This window comes from Micromys minutus (assembly GCF_963924665.1).
Source record: "Micromys minutus genome assembly, chromosome: 17".
Lineage (NCBI taxonomy): Eukaryota > Metazoa > Chordata > Mammalia > Rodentia > Muridae > Micromys > Micromys minutus.
In genome coordinates, this window is record NC_137952.1 from 40,820,217 (window position 1) to 40,838,009 (window position 17,793).

Consider the following 17,793-nt stretch of genomic DNA (forward strand, 5'->3'; position numbering starts at 1 on the left):
GTTTTAAAATAGAGGCTAGTAGTCAAGAGAAACTTGCTTTTTAATCATTCTACTTTGTGCTACTTGAAAATACAATGCTAGTTAGAGAGGTGCATGCCATGCATCACAGCACACTTAGCAAGTTGGGAAGGATTGTAAGTCTGCAGAGCTGGGAATCTTGAGGTTAGCTGGGGCAGGTATTGAGTTCTAGACAGCCAGCACAACCATGCTACAAAAAACCAAAAACTCCAAATACAAAGGAAATAAGAGACAAGTGACAACTAGTTTTCCAGTAAGTAGAAAAGTCTGCAGATCTGTTGGCTTGGTACCTCATTTGACACAGCTGTGAAGGATACGAGAAACAAAATACACTGTGTAATATTGCTATTAGTCAAAATAACCAAGTGCCTAGCCTGTAATCTATTATGGGCCTGAGACCTGTGCAGAGGGTATGGGTTAAAAGGACAGTCGTTGCTTTAATCACTCATAACTTCCTGAACCTGACAGTTTGTCCTCTTGTAGCACTTAAATCGCCTGCATCCATCGTATGGTCTCCACCCATGTAACTGCAATTCCAGGAAAGGCCCAGTGACGATAGACACTCCACATTCTGATGGCAAAAGACTTTCCAAAGAGCAGCTGATGTTAAATTTCCAGAATTAAGCAGGATCCCACTTACTATACTTAAAGATTATACTAATCTATGTGAGAGGTCGATTAGTGAAGAATTTTCACTAAGAGTCATCCACACAGACAGAATTTTGACCTCTACTTTGGTAAAGAGGCTGGAAAAATGTGAACATAACAGCATCTTTTCTTTACCAGACAGCTCACTACTATCAAAAGGGATAAATCAAATCTCCATCACATCAGTGTGTGTGTTCACAGGAGTCACCTTGCCTTTCTGCTTTTCTTATTGCTCCAGTAGTGGGAACAGATAAGCTGAGACAGTCTTCTGGAAGTCCAGCAGTGTTGGAGGAGTAGCAGAGTCATTCAGTAAATGCAGCAGCCTGGCAGGTGTAAAGAGCTCCTACAGATAGTTCAGTGAGCTAATGAGCTGTGGGTGTTTGGAAGCTGGTAGATCTTTAGCATTAACCTTGGGCACACAGCATGGATTTCACCAAGTTTAGGGACGAAAGGTGGAGAATAAACACTCAGAGAATAAACACAGGAAAAATTATTTTTTAACAAAGTAATATTTTCAACTGCTTTCACAAATGATTTTATGTGAAAATACTCATATGAAAAAGCAATACACCACTGTTTCATTAGGTCATCACTGCCTTTAAGTTTGACACAAACGTAACTTGACGATCAAATGGCAGTACATAGGCTCAAGGTTATGTACAAGTCTGTGATCAGAGACTTTGTAATGCAGGCAACGTAGTACTTGAAATGATGCACTGACTTCTCATTTCAATTGCTACACATCTATTAAGAGCACAGAATACATAGATAGACGAAAATAAATACACTGGGCTAAACAATCAAAACTATTACAAAAAATAAACACACCATTTTATATCACATTGACTTACAAATGAACAGTGTCTTTAGTATAAAAATTGCATTTCTACAAAGCTGTGCATAAACAAATAAAATTAAACCACATTAGAAATTAGTCAAAGCCACAGGTGAACATCACAGTCTACACAAAACTAGAGACTATGCCTCTGAGGTCCACATGCTAGGCTGAAGCTGTCCAAGGTTTCTCCCTTGAACCTCCTGCCCTGGGCAGCTGCTCAAAGAACTAACCCAGCAGGTTTCATCAGACTCCACCTTGGCTTTTGTCTGACAAGCTACAATCTCACAAGGACCAAATCAATGAAAGGCATGAGGTAAAGACACACAACACTGGAAGCGTTCTTGTTGGCACAAAGATTTGTACGAATACTTTTCAAACAGTTGAAAGAGTTGACAAGCTAGTTAATCACACATGTACAATACTGGCAGGAATAAAAGAGGGGCACTAAGAAGAACACGGAAAACCTGTATACACCAGAAAAAGCAGTGATCTCTCCTTCTTTCTCTCACTTCATGTTTAGGATTTTCATGCTGAAATATCTTTCACCCTTTTCATTCTTTTAAAACTTCCCTTTGAACTCCATTGTTTCCCATCTTACAAAGAGCCACATGGTAGATATTCCCTTAACTAGCATTTTAATCTCCTCCCCAAAAGATTTTATAAGGTGCACATAATCAAGCTCACATATACTCAAACTACATGGCAGCATCTTAATTATCAGCCAGGGTTGGCCCTAAAAAGTGAGAGTGTAGCTTTGCAGCTGTCCAGAGCTGACCTGTGTGGGGCTTGTTCACCTTCCATCCCACTGGTTACTACGGGTAGAAAACAAGCACAGATCCCATGGACAGGATGGGACCACAGTGACTGCCACACAGCGCAATGGCCTGTGCCTTGAATGAGCCATCTCTTCCATGTTCCATGATTAGCCTTCAAAACGAAGCAATAACAAAAACGAAAAAGTAAAATTGCCTGTGCATTGCTTTCATGAGATTCTAAGCAAGCTGGTGTGGTTCAGCATGGTTAAAGAGGAGAAGTGTTAAGAAAAAAAAAATTAAAAAGAGGTAATGGAATTTTCAGATATTCCAGTGAAGAACAAGGCACCTTTCTCTAACTACCTGTCGGTAAAGCACTATACACCTTGCCTCATTCCACAACTGCTGTCTCATCCACCCGCTTTAACACAGGAAATACCAGTCTATGGTTAAATAGCAGGTATGGCAATGGAGGGAGGCATGGTTAGATTTTGTTTTATAAAATCATGTTTCCATGCACTTAAATTCTGGATTAAATTTATTATATACACAAAAATAAAGTAGTATTAGATGTTGATCTCATCTTAAATTGATATTTTCCTTTAATTTTATATTAACAAAGTACTGAAAATTAACCTAAAAGCTTCAAATGGGAAAAAATTAAGTTAGATAAATACTTCCTGGACTATTTACTAGAAACCCAATTTTTGCCAGGATGTTAAAATGATTACTACAAATAAATATACTTTTAGTGGATTGGACCCTCTTCACCATGACCTTTCCCCCAGCTCCCAATATCTTTTAAGTATTATTTAGGAAGAAAATATATTATCTTATTAGATGGTATTGTGGTCCAAGTGGAACCAAGTTTTAAAATATTCATCAAAGCCAAGGCTGAGCATCCCATTAAAACCCAGAATGTCAATTTGGAGGAGGGTACTTCAAAGAACAGAGATGTAAGCCTTCCTTTTCCTACCGCTCTGAACTTGATTTACTATTCCTTATACACTCCATGCATCTGATTACAAGGGAAGGAAACACACTGGCAGACGAGAGAGTGCACTTCAGCTTTAGCAGAAAGATGAAAAGGTACCACACGACCATGGCACTTTTGAGTAAGGAGGTATCAGAAGGGCAGAAACATGGAAGGGCAGTAAGGTCTCCAGTTCTGTGAGAGCCTCAGCCTTGAACTGATTACAGAGATGAATGTTAACTAAGTTACAGAGATGAAATAAAAACATTTATAAAGAATGGATTGTCACAATAAAATCTTCCTTTGTGCAAGGTTTGTAGCAGCCTTGTGCAGTACAGGAGGGCAGATTCTGAACCTCTACTACCAACAACTCTCCTGTTGACAACCAATGCAAAAAAAGGGCTGTCTAAGCAGCCAGAGAAATACACTGAATATCTGTTTTTAAAATGATAAAGCGTTTTGAATTTCACAATTGTACTCATTATTTTGACTCAACCCAAGGAGAAATAAGATTGACTTTAGTCATCTTTTATATAGCTAGAATCTAATTTTATGGATTTAGTTGAAGACATGAGAGGGTAAGACAGGAGATGGAAATATTTTTTAAAGAAGCTGGGTTCCTTGATACTAATATTGGATTGAGCAGGGAGCGATTTATAATCATATGGTTCTCTAGAGGATCAAGAGAGATAGAAACAAATGAAATCTTTCACCTCTTGATATTGACTTTCATCACTAAAGAAAAGCAGACATGCCTTTTCAGTTGTTATTAAAGTGGTTCCAGAGAGCTTTCTTGAAATGGAAACTAAACACCACAGGCCTAAAGTCAGCTTTAGAAAACTACCCTGTAGTGACAAGATGTAGAGTACTTTGAGTTCAGAAAACAAAGTGTGGTTGAAGAAACTCTTGAAGACGTTATCCTGTAACTATAGGGACCCAAGCAAGCTGTTCATACCTGTCCGATGAATGCACCACTCCCCTTTGCACTGTCAGAGTACAGCGTGTCGTTGAGACACGTGGCAGTCTTAGAGTCGTGAGCTGTGGCTACTGATCACCTCAAGCTTTACTTCAAATAAGGGTGATCCATGCAGACGATGCTGCTCTTCCCACCACAGAGCAGCTCTGAAATGTGGGCGTCTGCAAGTGCAAAACGGAAAGCCCTAGAGATTAAAGGTAAAAAGCAGAAGACGGGAGACCACAAAAGCGTAGACGCCTCCCCAGCTCCATTTTCAAGTTGTATCTATATCCAGGTCTCCACAATTGCTAGTTCCAAGAAAAGGTTGGGAGCTATGGTACCTGATGTCTCAGACATGACTAAACCCATGCTTAACGATGAAGGCAATGCCTTCCTGTACTTCAAGGATGCTCCAGAGTGCTGTGGTTTTGCTCTCGTTATTAAGCAGCAGCCTCATTTCTAAAGGTGCTAATGCGAACTGCAGAGAAGTCCTCTGATTTACTCTTTGGCTCCCACGCACATCAACTTGTTCTCCACAAGTGCCCACAAAGATCCTAACACCAGAGTGGCTAAGTGCTACACCTGACTCTCACTACCATGTAACCACAGGGTCAGAGATCATCTTTAAATGTGAACATTGCTCATTCAGAAAAACAAAACAAAACAAACAACTAAGGATTTGGCTTAAACTGCAGACCAGAGGGAAACAGACTTCATTTTTGGCCTATATTGTTGGAAATGGCACAATTTAACCTATGGTCCCTTGTTGGCATGCTGACTCTTGCGCTGCCTCAAGGAGTCTTCCACCACCTCCTGTGTGTCCGCTGAATGAGCTTCCTCACCCTTTGGGGACACACTACCCTCCTTCACAACTCCTCGCTCAGTGCTGTCACTTCTTTCCTCATCTATGACGCCTGCCAAGTTGTCCTCTTCCTCATCTTCTTCTGCTTCATCCTCATCTCCAAGGTCCTCTTTCTCTTCCTCATCATCCACAAGACTGTCTTTGTTTTCTTCTTCATTTGAGTCATCTTTTTCTTCCTCTGCATCCTGTAGCTGCTCAGCTCCTTGAGCCTCCTCTGGTCTTTGCTCCTGCTCTATGGAGAGAAGAGGAAAAAAACCCTCTGGATAAACACCAGCAACTTAGTAATTAAGTCACTGTTTAACCATGAGATGAACAAACAGAGATTTTCTGCTCATGAAGTGCTGGTATCACATGGGCAGGTTTTCTGGCTGCTACTTAGCTTCATCTAAAAATTTCTTATCCCTACAGGAACACCACTGACTGTATGGTATGGCAGATGGGAATGGAGTACAAAGTTTTATTTTATGTATGTATTTACTTCATGTATCGCATACTGTATAAAATACTCAATGACTCACTGATCATAGCAACTATTTCAGACAAGTTAAGCCAACCAAAGTCTTACTCCCCAGGAGTTTGAGACCAAAGTCAGGAAGAAAAGGTCTCCTCTTACCACAAAGTTAAGTTGATAAAATATGAGTTGGGAATACTAATAGCTACTGAACGAACTTCAGAAACGTAGTATCACCAGGGCTTGAAACCAGAGAACTCCTGGAGCAGTTCACACTGGCTACCTTTTGCACTCCATAATGCTGAAGGTCATACAACTTTCCAAGCTATCTATGATGTCTTAAAATCTTCAAGAACTAAAGACATAACCTTATTTAAACTCCTGAGAAATTCAACACTACAAATAAAGGCCATCAGAGCCAGTTAGGCCTAGAAGTAGAGTTGGGCAAACTGCTCTTAAAGAACTTGAGATAATGAAAACTATCATAGAGACTCAACCAATGTCAGTTCCTCTAGGAATCTTTCATTCCAATTGAAGAGTAAACATTGTTCACTGAAAAATACAGGTGATAAGCCCAAGGAGAATATGCAGTCTTCAAAATAAAATACTTTATAATTTTAAGAGGAAAGTAAATTTTATTCAAAGTTACATGGAGAACACATCTTCAGAGAACTCAGTGACGGTAACTGGACGGTCAGTGAGAAGTGGAAAGCTCTAGCCAAAATGCTGAGCCACAGAACACATGGTACTTAATGAAACTCTAAAAATTCTACCCATGAGAACTTCTCAAACTTACCACAGCGTTCAGAGGAAGCTCTTGGAAGAGGCACATAGAAGCATTCTGAGATCACCACCAGGATCTGGAGGAAACAAAGTGACTTCACACAAATGAGAAGAAAACTACCAAGCCTCCTCAACATCAGGTGTGTATCCCTTAACCAGACACTTAGCAACTAGTCAAAGCTTTCAGAAAGATACACTGACTGGAAGGTAACTCCAGGACACAGAATTCTTGAGTACTTCAAAAAATTAAAAATTAATAACTGGCCATATATAAGAAAATTCTGTAATGCTGAGAACTAAATTCTATTGTAAGTGGAAACCAGCTGGTTTCACTTCTGACCTTGATGTATGAGGAGTAGATGGGAGTGTGGGGGTAAGGACTGGAAAAAGAGGTGGGAGGGGAAGCTGTGGTCGGGGTATAATATATGATAGAATAAATTAATAAAAAAATCTAAAAAGAATCTAGTCAAGTTTAAATATTCAACTGGAGGATAGGAACAAGAAAATGGTCTGTCATCTACCTTCTTGGTATATTCTCTGTCTTTACGACAGTGGACAAAGTAAGGAGCTTTATCTGAAGTCATAGCCAACTTGGTTGCTTTGGAAAATGATTACAATTCAACTACAGTATTTAATTTCTTCTTTGAACACTGTATATTCTTAGCAGAACATTTAAGAAATAAGACTAGAGTGTGATAATGAATGAATTTCCCATTGTGTTATACATTATCATGGAAACCAAAGAGCAAATTACCCGCTTAAATGACAGAAAGGCTATTGATGTGCTTTTCCTTTTATGGCCACCTTTTAATATTACATGAAATCCTCTGTTTAAAGGGCAAGAAAAAAGACTGGCAGTGTCTTACCAGACCCATGAACAGGCCAAACACCAAAGTGGCAATGACAAAAAAAACGTAAGAACACCATGCAGGAATTCCGAGAGTCACCGTGAAATAGTTGTGAAGGTGCTGCAGTCAAAAGAGAAATGGAAGGTTTACTGAAAATGCAGGTTCTCTAGCTGCAGCTCCAAAATCTACACTCAAGTGATTCTAATGAACAAGTCAAATTCCGTAGCACCAAAGAGTAATTATCAAAATCATATCTACTAAGAATTATTCTTCAGAGTTCAGGTTCTTGATATAGGTCTGTTCAAATTACTTTGCCAGCTCTTGTTTCCATTGCAAAAGATTTTCTAACACCCTTCCTGAAATCATACCTCTTCCTCAGTATTTGATACAAATATGACATTTATTAAAAAATAAAACCCTCTGGTTCCTTATCAATTGTTATGTACAGCAGAGTGATGCCTTAAGACTATGAAATATTTAAAAATTTCCATACTTACTTTTTCTAATGTTAAACAATATGTGAATTACACATATAAACTCTTCATTTCAAATCAAAATGTATTTAAAGGTAGACTTCCCAGGCACATACTTTTTCATGTTAAGCCATATTGTTTTAGACCAAAAACTACAACCCAATCAATTAGTAGGCACAGAATTTAAATTTCAGCAGCCCATAAAAACAATTACTGAATACTCTTCCTAGAACTCACAAAATTGATAAAAATAAGTCCTACATTAATCTCATATTTCTCAAAATCTAAGTCATTCCTATTATTTTTTAGTTTATGCTAACAAATTAAATATGTTTTCCGGCCTGTTTTTAAGGAGAAACATGTAAACAAGACAAAAATTTGTTAAATGACAAGAACAACCTGACGGTCCAGAGACTCTGCGTTTAGGAACATCTGGAGCTGATACCGCATGGCAGCAGGGTCCGCACAGTGCTGGTTTGATGAGCACGTACTAGGCAACATCACCAAAGAATCATGGACACCAAAGTCTCAGAGAACTATTGAGGCCAGATAATATGGATTCTCTGCAAAGGAGGCCCTAACAGTTTATTATTATATAAAAACATAAAGGTGAAAGCCAAGTGGCCAGGGAGATCCTGGAGTTTTAAAGAGGGAAAAAAAAAAAAAAAAAAAAAAAGGTGGGGCATTAGCCAAGAAAGTTAAGAAAGTTGTGGACACCCCTAAAGAGAGACTAAGTGTACTCTAGGTTTACAGTATTAGAGCCCTTTGGAGCCCAGTGTTTTCAGTGGCTATACAAGTTTAAGGAAAGAGGCCTACTTGGTGAAAGTAGGTCACTAAAGTTAGAGCTTGGCCTCAGTTCTGACCTATTCCTGTAGAGTAATTTTAATCCAGCAGCACAGCTACTCTGGCTGACATACAGACACATCCTTAGCACACACCATTAATCCCAACAATGATGTCTAATTGAGTGACAAATCAGAGAAAGATTGGACAGAAGCGACAGCAACTCTGGTGAGAGCTGCTGAGGAAGAGGGGGTATGTGAGAGTGCAGGGGAGGTGCTTCAGTCAGTCCAGTCAGCACAAGAGGCACTGCAGGGGAGGCAGTCCAGTTCTACTCAACTCTGCAGCACAGACAGTTGAAGACAGAGAACAAGAAGGAGCCAGAAGATTAGACATTAGAATGAATTGCTAGTTAGTTTCAGACCAAGCAGAGCAATTCGGTAAGAACTGAGAAATCAGATTGAATCAATCAGCTTGGAGAGGAGTTTGAGCCAAAACTGCGGAGTTGAACCAGCTGCTAAAGTTCAGAAAGAACTAGAAAGGATAAGAATATTCAGCAGGAAGCCTGTGAGATGACAATTACTTTCTGTGAATAGTTACATTTACAGTTTCCTCCCGCTCTCCTCTTGCCCCCATAACCCCTCTCCTCTCTAATGTTTTATTGATAGTTTGAGAATTTCATATATCTTGAGCATATTCAATACCTTTCTCTCAACACCCCTCAGGACCACCCTCACTGACCTACCCACCCAACCTATTTTCTTTTACCATTATTTCTTTAAAATAAAATAAACACAAAACAAAAATGAAAATTTGTTACCCAAATACCCCGGGGTGTGGGACCTGGCCTCTCCCACCGGACACTAAGGTTTTGTCTGGCTTGAGCTTGCCCACGTGCTATGCTTGTAGTCACAGCCACTGTCTGCTTATATGTGCGACTGCTCTGTAGTGTCTGGAAAACTCTTTCCTTGTAGTCATACACCGCCTCTAGCTCTTTTATCTTTCAGACCCCTTCTCAGTGACCTTCGAGAAGCACATTAGACATACCACATTTAGGGCTGAGTACTCTGTAGCCTTCTGTTCTATGTACACTGACCAGCTGTGGGTCTCACTACAAAAAACCTTCTCTGATAAGGGTTGAGAAATGTACTAATATCATTTATAGCAATAAAATATTACAGGCCATTTTAATACTCTGTTCATTTAGCAGAAGCACAGTAATAGGGAAACCCTAGGACCAATGACCTACCTACCCACAGGTTCCTTGCCCCCATAATGCTGCCAGGTAGGGATTCCAGTTCAAGGATTAGGCCTGAAAGCCAATCAGGAAGTGGCTGGTTATTCCTATAGCACTGGTGCTACTACCAAGGCAGTCACTGTTGCAGCTCACAAAGTATACAACTGACTAAGACTGGTAATGCATTTTCTCCTCCGGTGGCATGCATACCACCTTCCAGTACTATGAAAGCCAGTGAACCTAATGTAGCTCTAGGTTAGTATCCACTTGAATTCTCCATGTTTCGTGACTCAAGTCTGTGGTATCTTCAGAAGCAGGGTATTATCACTAAGATCTGGAGAATAACAGAGAATGGCACTAGCCTACATGCTGTAGGTCTATGGGATCCCACGGTCCAACAGCTCAAAGGGAGGTAACCGAGGGTTTTCTTTATTTGCATATGGCTCTTCTATTGTATGCATCTTCTAGGGTAACTCCAACTCCATTTTAACTTTTGTCATATGTATGTGCATGTATTTTAGGACCCTTCTACACTAAGTTTTCAGAATGCTTTTTTTCATAGGCCTTTAGTGTTAGTCCCTCTTCCCCACAGCCCCTCTTCTACCCTGACCTACTATGTCCCACCCCATTAAATCAATGTCTGTCTTCACTCTGCAATGTCACTAGCTGAAAAGCCTCTACAACTATGGCAGGAGTCCTAGCCACCATGCCTACCCTTCAGTGGAACTGTGAACTAAAGTATATTCTTCATTTAAAGTTGTTTTAAAAAGTAGTTTCCAATCCTAATGCTTTAAGAGATATTCAGCTCTGGCTTTAGGTTAAAAAAAATGTATATGGAACAGTTTATGCTTGGCCTTCAAGTATGGCTAAAACACTGAGGACATCAAAGGCCACTCTGTCTCAGGCCTGACTCATGGATATATTTTTCAACTTGCTTTATGAATACCTGCTGTTTTACCTCACTCATGAAGCTATAATAATGTGTCATATACCTTTTCTCCAAAACAAGTGACTAATACATTTGAGAAGTGTATTAAGTAAATTTTAAACTATAAAAAAGTTATTTGCCTCTGAATCATTCCACTCTGGATCCTACTCAGCTTAGTGTTTGACAGTAGTCTCTTACTTTAATGTTTTAATGCAAGTTCCTTGTATCAATGTATCCTTCAAGGGATCTATTCAAACTGCTAAAAAAACATTCTGCCATACTGTGGTTTTCTTAGGTAATTACTACTAAAGACTAATAACTAAATAATTATTGCTAAGTACTAAAATTAGTGAAGTTGTTTTTATAGCTACAGACATAAAATTCCATCTGTTTACTTTGAGTTCAAATAGCTTTAGAATCCCTTATAAAGATTGGAGATGTGTTATGAAGATATATATATATATATATATATATATATATATATATACATACATACATATATATACATATATATATGATTATAAGAGATCCAGCTTATCTTTAGATTTATGTTTCTGTTTCTTTAATTATGTTTCCTTAGGTCAACATACTAATATTTGCTCAATGTTATATTTTTGTTGCATAAAGATCCTACTCTATTTTACTGAAAATATTTTAAAATGTCAGCTGATTATCCTGAAACTTTATTTAATATATAAATATATATTATGAGATATATATTTAATATATAAATATAACACATAATACATAACTATAAAATTAAATATATTTTCTATAATCATATAAATAGTTAATATATAATAATATATATGTAGAATACATTATATGTAATATATATGGTATGAAGTATTTTGCCAGATGTCTAAGTTAGAGCTAATTTTTGGAATATATACTTACATGAAGGGACTAAATGAATTAATCATTAAATAAAAGATCTAAAGTCATTTCTATCAGTAGTCAGATCAAGGCCCTCCATGAACAAGTAAATTCTTCTCTGCCTAGGAAGGCCATCCCTTACTCTTGGCATCTGGACAGTTTTAGCCAGCTCTGCAGAGTCTGATTTAAGGCTGCTGTGTCTGAGAAGGATAGAATCTTAGGTCTGGAGATCACCTGTGTCACAGGATATATACTCTGGGGAATTTAGGACCAAGCTCATGATCCCTCTCACACATATTTTAGAGGCCTCTTAATATTATTCTTGTATGGAAGCAATCAGTAAGGCCTCACTAGGCCAAGGTTTCTTATCTCTGTTTATAGTCTATCTTTAAGTATCTACAGACCTAATCTAACAGTCTTCTTCAGGCTTCAAGAAAGGGACCTTGTGGATTACAGCATCTCAATAGAACTTGCTAAGAAAATGTAGGGACACTGTGGTAATGGCGGAAAAAGATGTCCCCATCAAAATCAAAAGAAACGCACATGCACCCACACATGAACAGATTTTTTTCTTAAGTCTGCTATTATTAGCCTTAGATCAAAAAATAAATATATTTAAAGTATTATGTTGTTTACAACAAGGAAGTAAGCAATTCAAACAAAATATACAATAAATTTCTATCAGTAAGTTCTCTCTACAGCGAAAAAAAGAAATGGTCAAAGTATATACTAAAAACCAAGATATAATTCAATATTTGGCCTAATTGTTGTAACTCTGAAGTGACTACATGTCATTATACAAGCACATACAATAGACAGTATTTTATACTAGTGGACCACAATTCTTTTGGTGTTTGTAACTACAATACAATTCTGTTACTGCAGTTCAACAGTAGTCAAGATACATTAGATACTATAATAATAATAATGGCTGCTCAAAGAAAGCGTTGCTTCAAAAGCCTGAAAGCCCTTCTCAGGCTACAGTTTGCTGCTTTTAGATACACAGAATGACCTTCATGCCTGCCTAGACAATCTGATCTATAAAGAGATTTTGCAAGAGAAAAAAATAAGATAAAATAGAACCACATCACATAAGCCTTTTTGCTTTTATAAGGACTCATCACCACTAATAAATTATGAGTCTGACACAGCTTCCATGAGTCCCTCTTCAAATTATTTCTTCCTATAAATGTGTATGTCTATGATGAACCAAATATGAAATAGCTTTATGGATTAAGAATTGTAAAAGTACTGATGATTTTTTCACATTGTTTATAAGCTATATTTCTACACACATATATATATATATATATATATATATATATATATATATATATTCAAATATAATTGTTTAAAAGTACTCACCCAAATCTTGCCAGAGATGCTAAAAAGGCCAGCCATTCCAGACATCCTAAGAAAGAAAGGGAAGAATCCTGGTCAGATACAAAGACAAAACCATGCAAAGCTCAGACCAGGGACCATACCTTCGCTGAGCCTTCCTTGGTCTCTCCCACCATTCACTTCGATTCTCAGAAAGCTTAGATTTCCAGGTCATTATCTAGGCCACTCTGCTGTAAATACATTCTAACTCTCTGACCTCTTATCCTTTCATCATACAAAACCCAACAATGGTTAATAAACTATATGTGAAGAAGGACAACATATCCTTGTGACAAAAGTAAAAGCTCAACACGGCCTAGTACAGTATCTTTCAGAATAGCTACCACAAAGGCTCATTTGCTTTTTCTTCTTTTTCATCCCACACACATCCTCGCTCCACAAACACTGTGAGCCATCAAGCACTCCTTGCATGTCACTGTGATATCAGAAGGCATTACTGACCACTTTCATCTTCTTATCACCAAATTTGAACCTGGTGTATAACATATCCCCTTTGTATCAACAGCAAAGTCTACGAGGCCTACCACAGGGCAGTTTATCAACCTGTAATTTGGATCTGAAGCTGTTTTGTTGGTGACATGACCCATCTTCCTTCTTCCTGCATTATTGCTTATTCTCTTTCTCCAGCATCAGTCTCTTCAGCATGAATTCATGCCACACTCACCTCCTTTCAACTCTTCCCCTCACAATGTCCTCAAGCTTCACAACAAAATTATCTAAAAAGCAGTTCTCTCTTGCAATTCCTTCAGTGGTATGCGTCTTGAAGCCATTTAAATCTGGCTACATTCTAACCACCATTTGCAAGGCCATAACAATGTCCCCCTGCTGCATTCTATGCCCGTGTTTATCTTTGCCACCTGTTGTCACGGGACACAAGTAACTACTATTTCGTTCTTTAGTATCTTTTATATAGTTTCTAGAAAGTGTTTTACTCATTTTTCTTCTGCCTCACTGGCACACTATTTTTTCAGTTTCCTTTCTTAATTTTAATTACACACACTTATTGTATATACATGTTAATATACAATTGGGCTACATGTGGTGGCCATAGGATAATTTGCTTCTCTTTTTACCATGTGGGGCCCAGGAATCAAAGTCAGTCCATTAGGCTTGGTGGCCAGTATCTTTATCTCCTGTGCTCTCTCACTTGTCTGCTTGCTTTTGATAACACAGTGCTTAGCAGTTGACTTTGAGGAGGGTCATAGATTTATCCCCCAAACACGACTCTTTTACTTCCTAGATGTTCCCTTTCATTCTAAGGATTTAAACACTATCAAAGCCTTCTCTACTCATGTTCATTAATTCTCCACAGGGAACTGTCTACACATACTCAACAGCTTTACACAGTCTATACCACTTCCAAGCTTAACAATTCTTTTCTTCTTCCTTTTTAAAAAGGTGTTATTAAGTCTTTGGGAATCTCACACGATAAGTTTTGATCATATTTACCACAACCCTACTCAGACTTATCCCACCTCCCTTCTGCTCCCTTGCTTCATGTTGTTACTGTCATCTTCCTCCTCCTCCTCTTTTCTGACCTACTAACTCCAACTAGTCTTGGCCATAAACTCATGGGTGTGGAGCCATTTTGTGGAGGTGGTTAACATACTAGAAGCCACCCTTAAGAAAATTGACTCCCTCTTTCAAAACAGAAATCAGTACCATGAATAGTTTAATTTAGAGGTGGGGGCTCATGAATTCTATACAATCAAAGCCATAGTCTTGATTTTATATATCCCAAAGCTATCCAGCAGAGTTTTTATCAATATTTTCATTTTAAAATATAATTGTATCACTTCCCCCTTCCTTTTCCTTCCTCCACCTCCAACCCAAAACAATGCCCCCTCTCAAACTTATGGCCTCTCTCTTTCCCTCCAGCATCTAGTAGAATCTTGGTGGTGGGAAATAACAAGATTTACCAAGTATTAAACAGGAATCTCAAAGATTTTTTGTTCTTATAAATGTTCCTCTTCATGTTGGCCAACTCCACCATCAAAATCAACTTTAAATCTACTAATTTTCTCCATCTCCACCATTGATGATACTCTGGCACACACTGCCTTTCTTTTGGCTGGATACTGTAAAAACTTTCTAGCTGCTTTCTTTTCACCTTTTTTTCTACTTATTTATTAACTTTATATCCCCTCTCCTCCCAGTCACCTCCTCATATATTTCCCCCACCCCCGACCTCTCCTTCTTCTCTGAGAAAGGGGAGGTTCCCTGGGTCAAACTACCCTGGCCCATCACATCACTGCAGGAGTAGGCACCTGCTCTCTCACTGAGGCCAGACAAGGTGGCCCAGTTAGAGAAACAGGATCCACAAGCAAACAGTCACGGACAGCCTCTGCTCCACTTGTTAGGGTCCTGCATGAAGACCAAACTGCACAGGAGCCTAGCATAACTTCCCTCTGAGAGGTTCTACCCAGCAGCTGACTAAAACAGATGCAAAGACCAAACATTAGACAGAGCTCTAAGAACCTTGTGGAAGAGTTGGGGGACACAGGGGATTAGGAACTCCAGAGGAAGATCAATGGGGTCAACTGACCTGGACCCTTTGGGGTTCCCAGAGGCTGAACGACCAACAAAGATCTTACATGGCCTTGGCCTAGCCGTCTGCAGATAAGTAGATGTGCAGCTTGCTCTTCACTTATTCTTCTCCTCTCCAATGTTGCATCCTAAGAGTCAATTTCTTTTTATATGTACTTGTACAAAATAAATATATAAATAAACCCCTTCCTGACTGTGATCACAGGCCCTGCACAATCTGTCTACAGCCACCATGCTGCTCCCAAGAACTCCACAAAGCTTGTACTCAACTTGAGGCTTCTATGGTAGGCTGCAGTCATCCTGTGACTATGCCAGCCTCACACTTATCTGAGCCACACAGCTCCTCCTGTCCAGGCAATCATACCCCATTTCTCCCTTCAAATCAACATCTCTTATCACCTCAAGTAGGTCCATGACCCTTCTTTTTTCAGAATATGTTGTTGTTTTCAATAGCTCTATCCAAATGATCATATCTCTCCAGTGTGTTTTGCAATCTTTCTTACTAACTTTAAGTTGTCTAATAAAAGGAGTGGAGAAATCAAGCCTATGTATTGAAGTCATAAATACTTGCGTCTTAGAACAACATCTAACATAAAAATCAGTGTCCAGTTATTTGTAGAATGAAATGTCAGAGGTGAGTTAATCTTAGATTAGGCTCCATATCTCTGAAGCACTAACACATGTACCGTGTGTGAGATGAAATATTACACTATATTGCTTCCATGGTATTATATTGCATATACACCTGCATATGCAAACTAAAACTACTTTCTAATATGACCACTAAAGATTAATGCCAAATAAGGAATGAGTTAGGCCTTATCTACCTTACTAGATATTGTCAAAAGCTATTCCCAGGAAATTGTGCCAGACTGCCAAAAACACCAGTTCTATGCTCAAAATAAGTCCCAAGAACCCCTGAGTACTATAATTCAAGAAACATTTATCCTTCTAGATAATGGCAACCAGTACTCAATACCACATCTGTGAAGAGGAGACAACCAGCAAACTTTGTGCAAGAGTTGGAGGAGAGGTTCTCTGTAACACCTCCCTTCAATCTGCCCATTCAATTCCTACAACACTAAAACCACTTGAAGTACATGTGGGTTACAAAACAAGAAATGCTATACCGACTAATCACAGGCACATACAGTCTTAGATAAGAAGGACTACGAAGAAAAGTCTAGACTTGTAATGTCTACACAGGAACATGGGACCTATTGGTAACTTACGTTAGAGAGGCTGGGGACTTCCAGCCAGTGAGAGGCTCAACTGATTGCCATTTCTTCTCCAATATGTAATTCTGTAAATCTTCATAGATTCCTGGACCACGGTAACGGCGGAATATCCCATCTTTTGCACTATAATTATAAAAGTAAGCAGAAATTATATAAATCAAAATAAGCACTGAATAATAATAAATGATTGATCATACATGTGAACTTTAAATTAGCTCAAATGAAGAAATTGTACTCAGCTATTAACCCAGAAGGCATGTGTTATTTATTCTAATCTAATACATATGAGAAATTCTAAAACTTAAAGCATTACATTTTATATTTCATCACTGTATAATCTGCAACTATAAGTTACATTTCCAACAATATTTAATCAGTCAACTTATTTACTAAAATGCTTGCAACCAATTATTTTTATTTTTTCTAGCAAAATAGCTACTGTTATCACATTAACAAAAGTTGTATTCACATTTTCAAACCCAAGTCCCTAGCTCATGATCAAGAGCACAGCATACATCTAACCCTTCCCTCCCCTACCTACTCAGCCCAGATAGGATTCACAGGAATAGTCTACACATCCCCTTTCCTTTCTTCTTTCCTAATGTACTGCTGAGGAAAATGGACTCCATTGGACCTGCTTGGCCAGTATCTGGAAGGACCCATGTGCTGTATCATGGAACAGTTCTTGCTGTTTTCCCTTCACCTCTCATTGGCATGGCTCACTATTACCCACATCCCCCTGCAGTGCTGAATTTTAATCTTTGCAAAATAATAAAATTAATAAAACTTACTGAAAAAATGCTGGGAGAGTGGTGACAAAGAAGCGGCCACTCAAACCTAAAAAAACATGAACAATCATGGTTAGAGTTAAACTCCAAGTGACTCAGTCCTCAGTGCTGGGAAGTAGTATTCTCAGGACTGCTATTTATGACCACACGAACAACACACTTATTCATTATCTTTTGACTTAAAGAAAAGGGAAAAAATAGTAATTAAAATTTCCTAATACTCTCCGGTCCTTCATACAGAGATATTTATGTTTCACCTGCTGCCCTAGAATTTTCTGGTTTATGTTTTACTTGAGATTGTATGCAAGCTAAAAGAATATATAACAACAGATCCAAGTTTAATACTAATTTTCCCTACTAGTTTTTGTGGATTTAGATAACTTTTTAACATTTTTAA

At 38.5% G+C, this 17,793-nt stretch overlaps 1 protein-coding gene across 1 annotated transcript in view; it reads right to left on the bottom strand.

Moving 5' to 3' along the window:
• Positions 1 to 1,155: 1,155 nt before the first annotated feature.
• The window catches only part of TMX4 (thioredoxin related transmembrane protein 4), a 35,907-nt gene continuing 19,269 nt past the window's right edge, over positions 1,156 to 17,793 (bottom strand). Inside the window, exons 3-8 of the mRNA XM_080931035.1 lie at positions 17,400 to 17,445; positions 16,603 to 16,731; positions 12,788 to 12,833; positions 7,147 to 7,248; positions 6,294 to 6,357; positions 1,156 to 5,278 (exon numbers count right to left, since the gene is read on the bottom strand). Of these exons, the coding sequence (XP_080787161.1) occupies positions 4,938 to 5,278; positions 6,294 to 6,357; positions 7,147 to 7,248; positions 12,788 to 12,833; positions 16,603 to 16,731; positions 17,400 to 17,445 (728 nt within the window). The 3' untranslated portion in view covers positions 1,156 to 4,937. The remainder of the gene's footprint in view (positions 5,279 to 6,293; positions 6,358 to 7,146; positions 7,249 to 12,787; positions 12,834 to 16,602; positions 16,732 to 17,399; positions 17,446 to 17,793) is intronic.